The sequence below is a fragment of the Archocentrus centrarchus genome, chromosome 16 (assembly GCF_007364275.1).
Source record: "Archocentrus centrarchus isolate MPI-CPG fArcCen1 chromosome 16, fArcCen1, whole genome shotgun sequence".
Taxonomy (NCBI): Eukaryota; Metazoa; Chordata; class Actinopteri; order Cichliformes; family Cichlidae; genus Archocentrus; species Archocentrus centrarchus.
In genome coordinates, this window is record NC_044361.1 from 22,037,821 (window position 1) to 22,052,562 (window position 14,742).

General features: G+C 38.4%; 2 protein-coding genes across 3 annotated transcripts; both read right to left on the reverse strand.

The window, feature by feature from the left end:
• Nucleotides 1-455: 455 nt before the first annotated feature.
• pals2a (protein associated with LIN7 2, MAGUK p55 family member a) lies at nucleotides 456-9,534 on the reverse strand. Of its 2 annotated transcripts, XM_030750609.1 has the most exons (14): nucleotides 9,372-9,534; nucleotides 8,088-8,165; nucleotides 6,851-6,919; nucleotides 6,467-6,585; nucleotides 5,105-5,257; nucleotides 4,857-5,006; nucleotides 4,391-4,618; nucleotides 3,402-3,533; nucleotides 2,565-2,667; nucleotides 2,364-2,435; nucleotides 2,120-2,281; nucleotides 1,821-2,023; nucleotides 1,614-1,742; nucleotides 1,320-1,496 (listed from the first exon to the last, which is right to left on the reverse strand). In XM_030750609.1, the coding sequence occupies exons 4-14, from the start codon at nucleotides 6,581-6,583 to the stop codon at nucleotides 1,320-1,322; spliced, it is 1,626 nt and encodes a 541-aa protein (XP_030606469.1). In that variant the 5' UTR covers nucleotides 6,584-6,585; nucleotides 6,851-6,919; nucleotides 8,088-8,165; nucleotides 9,372-9,534. The 2 variants fall into 2 exon arrangements, with proteins under 2 accessions (XP_030606470.1, XP_030606469.1); XM_030750610.1 differs by lacking the exon at nucleotides 6,851-6,919 and having other exon boundaries at nucleotides 456-1,496; nucleotides 9,372-9,533.
• Nucleotides 9,535-10,938: 1,404 nt separating this feature from the next.
• On the reverse strand, nucleotides 10,939-12,111 carry LOC115794953 (peptide YY-like). Its single transcript, XM_030750666.1, has 4 exons — nucleotides 11,980-12,111; nucleotides 11,566-11,748; nucleotides 11,381-11,470; nucleotides 10,939-11,067 (listed from the first exon to the last, which is right to left on the reverse strand). Exons 2-4 carry the CDS (start codon nucleotides 11,745-11,747, stop codon nucleotides 11,049-11,051), a joined length of 291 nt encoding a protein of 96 aa, XP_030606526.1. The 5' UTR covers nucleotide 11,748; nucleotides 11,980-12,111; the 3' UTR covers nucleotides 10,939-11,048.
• Nucleotides 12,112-14,742: the final 2,631 nt, after the last annotated feature.

The following is a 14,742-nucleotide window of genomic DNA, read 5'->3' on the forward strand; positions in this document are numbered from 1 at the left end:
TTGGAGTTCTTAAAAAGAAGGGATAACCTTACTATGGTCATGTCAGGCCCACAGCTTGCAGCAGCATCACTACACAAAATCTAGTTGAGCTCCCAGTTCTGATATATTGGATAAATCCCATGAGAAAACATGCCTAGTCTCTGAATGCAGCAGTTTTATTTTATTTATTTTTTTGATGTCTGATGTTCCAAGTACAAACCTCATTCTGAACCACTTAGGTTTGAGAATATTTGGATTTTTTTATGCCATTTGCTGTTATACGCACCCTTGAGTTTCAATATGCCTCAGACAGATGCTAATATTGGAAAATGCTTCAGCTTGCTTCAATAACCTTAGAATGACTCCATTTTTTTTCCCTCCATCAGTCTGCAAATACAAACTGAATGCAACATGTCCGTCGGTGAGTTTGCTTAAAGAACACAGCTAAAACACAGCGGCTCATTAGAAAACACCAGTTATTTATTTGACATCTGAAAATACATCTTATGTGAAATACTGTAAAATATACTTTTATAAGTAAATATGAACTTTATTTAAAACAGTTAAATTTTAGTATGTATCACATCAAAAGGGATGGTTCACTGAGATGCAGTACCCTGTTCAAGAGTCCTGTGGAAAGTTTTTCTTTGAAAACACAAACAGCACCAAATAGAAACATTTACATGATCCAAATGTCTGACACGGAGTCAGCATAATTAATGTAACATCTTTTGTGCTTGAGTCAAAGAGCCATAGGTAAACACTCCTTCCTGTACAACTTCATACAGCGACTGGCAAATTCATTAAGCTGGACTGAGAAGTTAAATGTTGCCTCCAGGAGGAAAAAAAGTCTAATATATAACACTATCCTACATGAATGACAAGTTTGTAGTGACAGAATGAGATGAGATACTGGACACATATGCACTGTAAACTATAACATTGAGGTATTATTCTTTTCAATGAGCAAGCCCTCATTTTTTGCAGAATAAATACAACTGTTCTAATCCTACACACAGATGTAAAGTTAAAAACTTTGCTTTCAAAAACATCTGACACAAGTGCCAGCATTCTTCCAATCCAGTTGAGTAGAAAATATCATTAAAAAAATATTTGCCAATAAATAAGTACACTTCCTATATGTTGTGAATTGCATAGTGTGCTAGAAAGGAATCTGGCAATTCAGGTTAAGGTGACTCTGATGCAGCTTTGTGTGAGACCAAATTCACACAGGCTTGATGTCCAACACTTACTTTGTGTGTGCAGCACAGTGTTGAATCCCCTTTTATCCTAGGCCTGGCAGCTCCAACAGCGGCTTCTCTCCAGTGGGGGGTAGAATATCAGTAGACCCAGCTTACTGGAACCCACTGTGGCTCTATGATTAATTGCTCGACGGCTTCCTGGAGCTTGTCAAAGGCTTTGTCCAGATTGTCATTAACAATAGTCAGGTCAAAGTAGTGGCTGTATGCCCGGCGGATCCTGGCACTCTCATCTACAGTCTTCTTTAAATCGTTCTCCTGTTAGGAAAATGGATTAAGCTCATTTATATAAAGGAAGCAACAGCCATTCATGAGTAATGACCACTAAAAATCCCATCATCTTATTTATGAAAGTTTCATCGTCCTAAAACTTACCGTGAGTAGTTTGGTAGTAAGGCCAGCATCTACCACAGCTTTGTGCATAGCTCTTAGTGTGTCCAGCTCGGGAGCAGCAATAAATACCACAAACGGCATAAACTCAGCAGTCTTCAACACTTTCAGGGCCTGGGCATAAAATGTAATGTTACTAAAGCTTTAGAAAAACCAGACCTAGATATTTGAGAGTGGACGTCTTCGACCGACCTGAGGGTTGACATCTAGGATACAGGTACGGTTGGTAGCCACCACTTCATGGATAGAGTCGATCTTGGTTCCATAAAGGTTGCCATCGTACTCGCCGTGCTCCAGATAGCGGCTCTCTTTGATGTCCTTCTCCATCTCTTCCCGTGTAACAAAACAGTAGTTCTGGCCATCTTTCTCCTCTTCTCTGGGATGGCGTGACGTAACTGAATATACAAGGTAAGAAAAGGCATTTCATGCAGCCAAGCAGGACTGTAGTGCGAACATTTCACTGGTCTCAGCTCTGTGTCACACGCACTCACATGGGACAGTGGTTCCATATCTCAGAGGATTCACAACAATGAGCCTATTCTTCAGGCTCCGCCTCCCAACCCCCTGAGCTCCAATCAGAACAAGCGTTTTCCTTTGGAACGGGGGCATCCTGGCTACCTCTTCATAGGTCTGCAGCTCGTAACGGTCAAACTCTGAAGGCATTACAGAGTCAGTACTGTGTCACCATTGAAAATATTAAAGTGTCAAAATTTTAAAATTCCAGGTAATACACACCTGCATTCTTAGTAGTGAGGTACATCATTTTTTTCTTTTTTTTCTTTGCAGTTAGAGTTCCACAGAGCATACCTGAGTCAAATACAAAAAGTATTAGTAAAACACATGGTGGTGCTTAAATCCAGGGAATTCTAACCATCATTAAATCTATACAAGAGTAGCTGGTACAGTGTAAAAGAGAATGAAGGGAGTTGTACTAACCTGTACCTGAATTGTCCCAGTCTCTCCTCACAAAAGCTTTTCTCTTCTCCTCCAAGAACTGACTGGGGATGAGGCCAGTGGCTCCACCAACAACTTTCCGTGCCTGCATGGAGATCAGAGTAGAGATGTTTAGAGACTACTGGTTTAAATATACAGAAAGAAAAAAAATTCAATTTTGAATTATGAACCAACTCCTAACTCACACTAAGCAGCACTGTGTTTCGCCATTGCTGAGTAACGCCTAATTTAGACTTCTGTAGTGAGTCTTTGTAGAGCATACAATATAGCCTGTCTAAGTGGCTGACATTGTTGCCAGTGTTTATGGTTGTGTGTGATGTATTATGTGTTAATTACCTTGTGATTACCAATGTTTTACATGTGGTGCCAGCCACAACAGAAACAAATAAAATGCTGGGACTTTTTTCCCTCCTGGGTCCCCACTCTTTGTTGTGGTCTATTTTTTTTTCCAGACGCTAACATATTTTGTCCCTCATGTCCATTCCAACAATCCTACAATCTACCTCTATGAATTCGCTGGCATTCATGAGTCCTTATATTGATATTATGATTATTATTCCATATATTGAAGTGATAATTGTTATTCCCTTACTGATAAATTCAAAAACTGTGGCAAAAAAGTAGCTGTAAATGCAGAGGAAGAATCAAAGGTAGGCCAATCACAGCAGTTGCGAGCTACATTGACATGTGTACTTATATTTCTAGGGAGGTGCAAGCCAGGTTACAACATAGGGTCTTAGAGGGGTTTGCGGTTACGACGTACCTACGGCACAGATTTGTTGCTGAAGCAAAAATCCCCAGGAATATGAGCGCACTCACCTGCCACCAGTTGGGGTCCTCCTTGTTGACTACATGAAGCACGTCTCCTTTGGAGAATGCCAGACCTGCCTCTTTACAGGGGATCAAGTTGTCTGTGGCTGGGTTATAATTGAAGTGTGACTTCAGATAAACCTGCAATTTAGGGTTCAAACAAGATACCACAACTGAATTATACAGAGTGATCACACACAAGGACTGAGCGATATGTTAAATCATTGTTACGGTGTACATATGTACTTATAATATTATATAATGTTATTATAAAATGTATTTTTATAAATTTTCTTACAAAAGTTTTTATGAAATTAAACGTCATAAAACACATAAAGGCCACTGGTATTGGCTATAATCCAATTTTTTATTTAAAACACTGTTACTGGAATTGGCCAACATTAAAAAAAAGGCACAAAAAAAAGTCTGCACAATTAATATTTTGCAATTCCTGCTGTGAATACTCAAAGCCAGAAGGCTGAAGGAGGTGGACCAGATGCAACTCTTAAGTGTGAACAGTCAAGAAGAATTTTACTCTTACTAACAGCAGAATATCATTTTATCCTCCTCAGCACAAAGCACCAACTGATGTTTGATGTAATTTTACCTAAGGCTTCTCAGTGTCAGCTGCTGTGTGTGCACTGAGTACTCCATTGAATAAAGTAGTCTATGTCCTAGTTGGTGTGTGGAGTGTTATTAATAGATCCTGTGTGGGCTCAGTTTTCAAAAACCTGGCATTCAGAGATCAGCCAGTCAGTCAGCTCTCAATCAATCCATTTTCTGAGACAGTAAAACTTCAGAAAATACTATGAACTCTATACTATTAAAGTGCATTCACATGGCTGATTTTAGCTAAACATTAGATGAAGACCTCAAGAAAACTTTCATTAAAAATCAACTTATTTTGCATCCAACTTTGTAATGAAAAAAGATTTTTAATTACCCACAGGTAAGAAGCTTCACAGGCAAACAGAAAAGGAAACCTTCTTTTACCCTACCTGTGGCGGTGCCGGTGTGTCTTTGTAGCTTGGCAAAACCTTCAGTGTAATACTCCCGCTGCAGTCCCTCAGCAGCTCCTGGAGTTCATGGGGGTCACTACCGACCTCCTGACCATTCACCTCACGGATTATGTCCCCTGTGTGCAGCATGCCTTGCCTGTCAATCGAGCTTCCGTGCAGGATCCGGGCTATCACCATCTCTCCCTGAACCACACGGAATGTCACCCCCTGAAAGAGAGTAAGAGTCATTAAGCAGTGTACATCCACACTTCACAAATCACACAGGAGGCCAGTTTCATGGGTTGGTCGGCCTGGTTGCTGTAAAAGATGATGAGTAACTATGTAAGGCTGAGTCACTGTATCCTAACAGATGGTCAATAAAAGGATATGTGTAAAACCCTTTGCAGCTTAACAGGAATGTTTCCCCTGCAATGCTGTAATTGATATAAACGCCTGGCTAACTTACCAGTGGTTCCCCAGCTTTCTTCTGAATGCCAATCATCCTGACAGCATCAGCTGGCATGAGTGAACTCGTCATCATGGAATTGCTGTTAAGTGCAGCATTGGGCGTTTCGTAGCACTTTGCAGCCACTTTGTCATGAGCTTCTATCAAAGACTAAGATAGAAGAAGAGAAAAATACAAACAATAAGACATAATAATTTAATCATTATTGAAAACCCAGCAATATCTGAGAGGAGTAAGACCTGAGGTACCTTAAAGTGTGGCTCCTGCAGGATTTTGACAAGTTCAGCAGCAGCAGCATCTTTTTCTGTCAGACTGTTAAGGGAGTCCAAGACCTCAGTGACCAGCTGAACATTATCATCCCGCACGGCTTGTAACTTAACTTCCTCCAGACGCTCATGTGCCTAAACACAGACATACAAGCCAAAAAAAGAAAGTGTACACAGCAAGTCAGTTTTTGTATCAAGCTTGGGGTAAATTGGTCAGCTGAGTGGATTTAAAAAGTTTTTAAACTGTGGAGGGGTGGCCGCAATTTTAGGACTTCTGACTGTCTTTTGCATATGGAAGCGTGGTATTGCAAGTCTGTAAGAATGGACCACACCATAATTGTTTCTCAGCCAAAGGTCTGAATCACTGTCAGTTTTACAACTTTCTTATTGACAAAAACATTACCTGTTATTTTAAACTGTGATTGTCCTGACTGAGTAATGACACAACAGTGCGTATTCATGAACAAAAACCCACTTTCCGGTATGTTTTTTTTTTTTTTTTTAAATTTTAATGAATCCAAAAATAGTTTGATAACTCAATAATGCAAAATGTACTTTGCAGTGAATTAATTTACCACCTACACCAGCGGGCCTTGTTTTTGTTAAACTACCTCTGTGATACAAAGAAGGATGAAGGAAAATTAACAGCTGAATATAAAGGGACAAGGGATTCAAATCCATTTAATAGGATAAATGGGCTGTCTATATAAAATAATGTAATATCTTTGCAAAGTCATAAACTGTTATTTTGAATTAAGGACAAGATCTTCTCTTTGTGGCAGGTTTTCTATAAAAAGCTTCCTATTTATAGATATGAAAGTTAAACATGATGACCTCAATCTGCACTGAAGATTTTTTTTTTTTCAGGCTGTTATGTAAGCCATTTGTTCATCATGCTGTCAAACTCTTAGTCATGTTCCAAACTGACTGAACTGATGTTAAGAGGTTTTCTGTTTTTCTTAAGTTTCATAATGAACTTAAGTTTGTGGTGATTAAATAAAAAACAAAAAAGGTACTGCATTGCACTGGCAAGAATTCCTCCAAGTCACTTTAACTAGGACACTGAAAAAGGCCACATACCAAGATCAGTTCATGTAATTACAAGATGCATTTTTTTGTATTTTTGTACATACGGCATGTGTTCTCCATTTCTTCCCCGGCTCCACACACGAGTAAGTAATGGCTACCTGGTTGGTGAATCCTATTTTTAATTTATTTCTTCTGGCCCAAACTATAGCTAACAGAGAAGTCTAGCTTATAAGATTACAGCTACATATATGTGTGCATGCATTTGTAGGAATTGCAGTAGAACATAGTGGTAGCATCAGTGAGTGCACAACTCACCTTAGCAAGGGAACGGACGATGGGGCTCTCCATGATCCCTCTGAGGAAGATGAGGTCAATATCTTTAGCTCCTGTGCCTGATGGCAGGTCTTTCAGGTTGTCCAGCACCTGTTGCATGGCTGTAGAAGAATGGGTGAACTTAAATGATTTGGCTAACCATATGCCGACCACTCTCTTTACGTCTTTTAAGCTCAAAATGTATTACTATGTGAATACAGAGGCAGAAATGCAAGTTACAAACCAAGCTCATGACCAGCAGTAACAAATATGATTAAAATTCAGAGCCAGTGGAAAACTATTTCAGTACGCTAAGAATGCACAAGGCAAGAACAACAAGTGAGGAGAGAATCAATGGGCCAATTCACAAAGAACATCGCTCATTACCATTGCAACAGCAACAAGCACGCAGGGTCACGGAGGAACTCTTTCACTAACACAACTGTCTTGTAGTGACTAGTGACAAAGAGCAAGAAAAAGAGGTCAAATTAACTACTTTTTGCTTCTAACATGTTTAATCAGTCCATAAAATAAATGAAATCTCTTTCTTGCCACCAAGTAAGTATCTTTGCACTAAAATCCACTTGTCATTCATTCTCTTTTGTTTATACAAAGACTACACAGATCTATTTTCAGACTGAAAATGGAAGCACACACAGTAATCAGAATTTAAATGTAGAATACAGAAGAACCTAAAATATTTTGAATGAGAATGAGAATTGTGAATTTTATATATATATATATAAATAATGCGCAATATTTTTATTATATTTTATTAATTTATTTTTATTCATTTGCATCCATAAAAGGGACAAATGTAATTGTTCAGAGACAGCCAAAGGCACTCCCACACAACTCTCTGAGGAGTGGGCACAGTACCATTCAAATGGTAATTAAATGTCAAATATGGTACATAACACTGCAGAAGTTCCTGTGCAAAAGGCTAGTCAGGACTTTGTCTCCTGCAGCTTACCTGAGCCAGACTTTGCACTGGCCACAGTCATGTTTATTATTCCTCAGCTCAGGATGGTGAAACTCCATAAACACTGTCAAAAGCCACCCAATTGCAGTTTACAGAAACCAGAGCAACTGGAGAGCTGCAGGATGTAGGAAAACCCGCTCTAGTCAGTATAGTATTATAATACTATACAAGCCTTTTCAATTATTAGAATCAAGGTGGCGTTTACTAACATGTTTGTGATAAACAGATGCAGAATGGAGAGTGAGAAAAAGAGAAAGCATTTGTTGGTCTTTGTGTGTTATGCATGTTAGCACAAAGGGCACTCATGAGTTAAGGGGATGACAAAGAGGGTGATTGAATGACAAAGGATGAGTCTTCCATCCTTCTGGCTAAAGGCTGTGCCAACCACACACAGAGAGGGCCCTGGGGAGTTTCTATGCAAACACGCTCTCCAAACAGAGTGAGGAAAAACACCTCTACAACTCCCTCAATACGCAGTTGGACAAACATGGACTCGGGCAGCTCTGTTTAACTGCAGATTGTGAACTGTATAATCATTATATATATAAATAAAACCTTGTATTCCAGCTACGTAATTTTAACAAAAGCAACAAAACAATCTTGCAGACCTAAAACAAACAAAAAAACATGGCAATAACTCACCTACTAACTGATTTCAAATCATCACTGCAGCACACCAACATCGAGCCCCTAAAAAAACACTCATCTGGTACCTCTGGGCTAATGAGAGAATAGAGCAAAAAGTTAAAATTAAGCAAGACAGTTTAAAAACCTACATAGGTATTAATAAAAGCAAATCAAGATGATAAACAGGCTACTCTATCCCTAAGGGTGCCCCATTGTCCACACTTCTCCTGCCCATTCAGCGCTACTGTAGCGTAGTCATTGTGATTGGTCAAGTTGATCACATGACCACTGTCTATTTAAAGAGCTTTTTTTTTTTTTTTTAAAGCTTTTAAGGAGCGTTATTTTTGTAGATTTAAATGAAAGTTAAACTTTGCAGCAACACATATAGTCATTTGTATGGGATACGTGTTTGTGATACATTTTGCATGAATTAACACAATGGTGTTCTTGTTGTCAAGATCATTTTCCAGTTGCTTCCCGAAGTTTTCGTTTGTATTATACACAATATATTTATTCCACGTGGGGAAGCGGGCACGGTTCACAGCAGCTGGTGTCTCGCGTGTCAGTGTCCTCAGCATTTAAACATGGAAAAGGTTTAAAAAATAACGCGGAGGGGGGGAATACTACCTATAGACTGCACAGCTGAGTGCTCACCCTTTTTACTTCTGCAGTACGTTTTTGAGAAAGCTTCAATTGTCGCCAAATCTCGCGCAGGACCACAGATTGAGCGACGTGCTGCCGCAGAGGTTAAAATATCTGTCAAGTTACACGCGCACTGGGCACGTGTAACCGCTCCAACGTGAGGTAGCTTAGCTAAAATGTTAAGCAGAATCCGTGAACACTAACTAACTTTGCCGTTAACATACAGCGACCAGACACTATTTGAAATAAATTAAACTGCATGTCTCAACTCTCAGGTCATCTCATCATTAACGCCAGAGCCCGTCCCGTGTCCGTTTGGAGCTCATATGCGGGCAAATTAGCAGCGCTAACTAGCAACTACGAGTGGCGTGCGCAGTAAATTATATTTTTGTCCGACAAATAATACCGTTATTACATACTAACAGACATTCCAGCAACGTTAAAACCAGCTGGCTTCGGTAGTTAAAGCTCCGTTACTATTGGTGCTAGCAGCAGCGAAGTAGAATTAGCTAAAGGCAGCTAGTTAGTAGCTAACAGTAATTTGTGGCTCTCAGTAGCTACTTAACATTAGCCAGCGGCACAGTGAAATCCGAGAAACTATAGAAGGTCCCGTACCGTTACATAGTCGGATTCATGAATGAAATAAATATACTTTACCCAGTTTAATCAGTATCCAGTCACGCTTTCATGCTTTCCTTTATTTCGGAGTTTTATAATTCAGCGACCCTTCGTACGAATAAAGTTGTTAGTGCGCTTCCAGAGTGCCTGCCTGCGCCCCTGCTCTCAGTTCCCCGTTCACTCACTCGGTGCAGGACTAATGTCATCCAATGCCGTTCCAGTTATATCTAGACCACTGAAAACCCGCACGGCGTGCTCGTATCGCTTACTGTTATGCTAAAATAAATAAAAATAAAAAGTAGAGAAAATGTGTATTGGAGTAAGATGCGTCAAAGTTGTTGGTCTCATAAGATTTTTATGACCCCTAAATGTAAAATAGCCACTGTTTTGTTTTGATTTTGACTGCATATATTTTAAATACAGTGTTTTATGTCGATTTAAGTATGAGATCACTGTAAATTAAATATACAGTCAAATATGCAGTAGCCTTTTGACCATCTATAGTGCCTTTTCATAGTTCTTATGACTAGGGATGAATATTGATTCATTCATCCATTACTGACTCGTTTATAGGTCTCATTCTTTATGTATTCCTGTATTGATTCCTGATCTATTTTCTGCGTTTGTGTGTGTGTGTGTGTGTGTGTGTGTGTGTGTGGCCGGGCGGTGTGGAGTGAAGTGAAGTGGAGTGGAGTGGAGTGGAGTGGAGTGGATGGGGAGCATATATAGGCTTCACTGTCAACACAAGTATTTTGTCACCAGTGTATCCAAAACAGTGAAATAGTGGAGAAAAATGACTCAGTTTTCAATCAGGTGTCATCACTTTGACATTATTGTTATGCAGTGTCTTGGTGAAAAAAATTGAATTTGATTTTCAATTCTCATCCCTGGATCTAAAGTTAAAAATGAGCCAAATAGTCTTTAAAAAGAACTTTACTGAATTTCTGTACTTGTATACAGATTTGTTTCTCTTATGACTCCAGAAAAGCATGCTAAGCAATATAAGCTGTAGGTTATATTGGTTAGCAAGCAGCACAGCAAAGAATTCAACTTCAAGGATACAGTTACCGCAAGATATACTGTCTCACTGCCATCTTTGGCTCCTGTGATATTTTTTCCCCACATCTGGCAGGTCAGTTTTTCCAGGTCTTCATAAAAAAGTGACATTTTCTCTCAAGGCATATTTACACAGAGCCTGTACTGTAGTGTTGTGTGATTTGTTTTTGATGTATCCAGGTCACTTGATGGGATTAAAATGTTAATCTGTTGTGCGTTAGGGTGCAGGTAAACCTCAACAGACTTAATAAAACAGGTGAAAGAAAAGCTGAAAAAAATTGATGTACTCACTTTACTAATTTCTAGTTTACTTCCCCCCCCCCCCCAAATAGAACACTTGCAGCAAACATGTTTTATAAGCTATTTGCCCCACTTAAGAAAAACCTCAAAACACTTATATGTCAGTTCACCATCAGAGTGCACTGTTACTCCATCAGTGAATGACACAGAAAACACTGTTCAATACATAAGCTCTGTATATATGGACACAAGCACTTGTACTACTTAGCACCATGTTATAGCACATCAGTGGCAACAACACAAACAGTAGTGTCTTTACACAGCATTTATTCCATGCAACACAAGTTAATTTCATCTCAGTAAAAGACACAGTGACAGCGTTATGGTAAAGTCAACCTGGATGCGACAGCTCCAGCAGTATCACCACAGCCCATCATACCTATAGAAACACATTTTAAAAAGGCCTAATTAGAAACTGTGTTTCTGGAAAACATTCAGATATATGGATGATGTTTTCCTCTTCCTATTCAGACACAAGTAATATTCAATCAATACAATATTAGCATTTAAAAAATAACCATAAAGCACAATCTGTACTTTACCAACATGTTGTAACCACCTTTTTAAAAAGATATATATATATATATATATATATATATATATATATATATATATATATATATATATATATATATATATATGCACTGTTGGTATATTGCTTGATAGAGAGATAATAGAGTAAATGCATTTACCTGATATAGTTGGATCCCGGAACACTCTCTGTGCTCTCCCTCACAAGCACATCGGAGAATACTGTATCTGGATTGTCTCGTTTTCCATACCTGTGCATAAACATGATTTCGGCAATAAATCAGTAGTTGTTTGCATATAGGATCATGATGGACTTAAACAATATTATAAGAGTTCAAAAACTAACCTCTGTCTTGTAATGAGGTTGATGTAATGTCTTAGAGCAGAGTAATATTTGGCAAGGTCCTCAGGTGCTGCGCCTTGTTGTGGACTGGCAGGTTTGACCGGATATGCATTTGTGCCAGAGTGAATACAAACCAGCAGGCAGAGAGTCAGAATACTCAGCAACATCACACCGTTGGAGCGCATCCTAGATCACAGAGGAAATTAAGTGAAAATGCAGAGTAAAAACAATCAAATAAATCCAACAATATCACTCACACAAATATCAAAAAGAAGCTCTGCAATAGAGTGACACTCCCATGGTTCATGATCAGGAAATATAAAAGCTGTTAAATATAAAAAGACATGCCAATTTTGAGCCAAAAAAAAAAAAAATGAGCCTCTCCTTTCAAATGTTACAAATATAGATTTTGCTTACACTTTAAATTCTGCTGTAGCTGCTTTTCCCGCTGTTCAAGGCACGTCTGTCTGATTCCCTACATTGCCCATGTTTTATACAGCTTGTGCCCTGTTGGGAGGGGGGATTAATTCTTTTAGCCTACTCCTGCTGTGGTTGCATTATTTAAACTCAAAGCAGCAAAGCAGTGAAACAAAAACAAAAAAAGAAGATCCATTATTCAGGAAAAAAATGCATAATATTTGTTTGTTTATTCATTTACATTTATATTTCTGATGCAATGCAGGATTATCCCAGTATTATATCAAAAGAAATTTGTGTTCTACAGCAAGATCAATTGATTTGCAACAAGCAAAACTAAGGTTATACATAATCCCAGAGGCCTGCATGACTGTTTGTATAAGATTGTTTAATTATTTTTTCCCCTAATGGCTCTGTTTTCTATGTTTAAAAAAAACAACAAAAAACGATGTCATGTGTCATAAGAGTACAGCTGATCGCAGCAAACTTTTCTTTGGTTCACAAACAGATTTTGGACTTATCTTGGAATAGTACTGACATGAGTGGAGATGAAGTCTAAAAGTTTTACTAATTTAAAAAAACTACTAAAGACCAAAAGCAGCACGACAGGTTTTAATAAAGCTGATGATGTGTAACTTCAGATGGCCATTGTTTTCACATTAAGTTGAAAAATGAAAGGATGCCCTAGTGTTTGGAAAGATGAAGTTTCAGTTCATAGAGAAATGTAGGAAGGGTCCACGTCTACAGCGGGAAGCTCTACATGTTTGATTTGGCTGATTTTTTTTTTACGGTGATGCAACCCTAAAGGGATTTGTGACTCATCAAGAAACAAAACAAAATATTGAACTTGTGCATTTACAATTTCAAACAGACAGTCGTGTTCCTCAGTATTACACAACTGGGCAATCCAGTCAAAGCCTTTAATTGATTAGCAATAGTGAACCAAAACTTCCAAACTCATTAATACATCCTAAATCCACAGATTTTATGCTCTCTTAAAATTGTTTCTTTGTACCTCATCTAGCCAAAATAGTGGTACTACAACTCCAAATTAAACACTACTAAATAATGGGCAGCTGCCTTAAGACAATAACTACAGCAATTTTGGCCAAACAAGCAGGCATAGCTCTAAATTACTTCATTTCATACAAGAAAGAGCAGGAAATCACACAAACCCTTAAACTTTCAATTCCAGTTGATGGAGGGCACAAAAAGCTTTCAGCCCAGAAGTGATAAGACAACTTTAATGGCAACTATTTTCTTAGAAGGGCACTCAACAAAAATTTGGCAGTAAATCGGTGCTGTTCTGTGGCAGCCGTATGAGAACTGCACTCCACAGCAACAGCACAAGTCCTTGCTGGTAATGTGGGCTACACAAAAACAAAAAAACCTTTTCAGCCTTATAGATAAAATATTCAGATGTTGTAAGGCAAAATGACTTATTTTTATTCCTAAAATGCGCTTACATGTTAATACTGGGGTTTTGATAGTACTGATTATCACTGGCAAGCTATCAGGTTCACTGATACTATGAATTTGTCAGGAAGAATACTCCAAAACATACTTATTGACAATGTATATAACATATATTGAATATGCATTGAAGAATATAGCTATTCTTCTTTTGTTACTCCACAGCAATAACTCTTTCAGACATGAGGAGCTTTGAGAGCTGAATAAGCTTCAAACACAATAAAAAGATGTGCTACTCTCTTAAACCCTATATGTTAACTGAAAATAGAACAAACACAAAAGCAATGTGTAAGCTTTTGGGAACTGTGATAACCAGTTGTCGTGCTTCGGAAAGCAAAATGTTTTCCCATCCTTACTTGATAGGAATTTCAGATGCTCGATAGTTCAAGGCCTCTTTTGCTGTAATCATAGTTTTCTAATGTTTTCAATGGTTGACAAGTATGGACTGCAGACAGGGTAGTATAAACAATACTGCTATAGACCCATGCCCTTTACCTGTGCAGAACACACTGATGGTGTTAAAGAAACAAGCAAGGCCTTCAACAAGAAAATAAAATGTAGAAAAAAAGTAGAAAATGTTACTCCAAAACAGTTACACACACCTTATGCACTTAAATACCATCTGAATATTGGCCTCTGAACACTATGCTGATGACAAGCTAAATGGTAACTATTGTCTTTTGTCCAGAGGGCACTGCATCCACGATTTCTAAAAAAATAATTTGTGGTCAGACCACAGGACAATTTTCCAGTTTGCATCAGTATTTGTGGTTTTTAGACATATCCTGACCCGATGTTGTGATATCCACTACAGAGTGCTGCCAGAGGGCCTGAAGATCACAGCCATTTAACACATTTAACTTTGCCTGCAGCAATTACTCTGGATGCAAATTATTTGCAATTTTAAATTAGGAAGCATTATGTTAAATTGTTTGCCTTCAAATCTTTTTCAATTAAACCTGAGGTGTAAATTATTTTGTAAATAAATTTGGTAGGTTTTTGTTTTGTTTTTTCATTTTACAAATACTCCCCGAATTTTTGTTGTTGACACAGAACACGCTTCGTGGCCCGATTGAAATAGTTTGTGACATCAGGTACCCTGCTGACAAATGAGGGCCAGGTGGATAGAGCACAGAGAGTCCTTTAAGTGTCATGTCTGATAAAATTGGTGTGCTCTCTTGTAATGCTCTTCACAAACATTATCTACAAAGAGAAAGCCCACTGGCAGGACTATCAGAGGGGCTAAATACATATTTTTATTAATACTAAAATGCCAACAGCCTAAAGTCC

What these genes read in the sequence shown, in the direction of transcription:
- LOC115794953 (XM_030750666.1), bottom strand. Translation starts at nt 11,747, where the DNA reads ATGCGCTCCAACGGTGTGATGTTGCTGAGTATTCTGACTCTCTGCCTG. An exon ending in AACCTCATTACAAGACAGAG is followed by an intron (nt 11,471 to 11,565) that starts GTTAGTTTTTGA and finishes GTTTATGCACAG; the next exon opens with GTATGGAAAACGAGACAATC.
- pals2a (XM_030750610.1), bottom strand. Translation starts at nt 6,583, where the DNA reads ATGCAACAGGTGCTGGACAACCTGAAAGACCTGCCATCAGGCACAGGA. An exon ending in AGGACCCCAACTGGTGGCAG is followed by an intron (nt 2,668 to 3,401) that starts GTGAGTGCGCTC and finishes ATCTCCATGCAG; the next exon opens with GCACGGAAAGTTGTTGGTGG. An exon ending in CTGGGACAATTCAGGTACAG is followed by an intron (nt 2,436 to 2,564) that starts GTTAGTACAACT and finishes TATTTGACTCAG; the next exon opens with GTATGCTCTGTGGAACTCTA.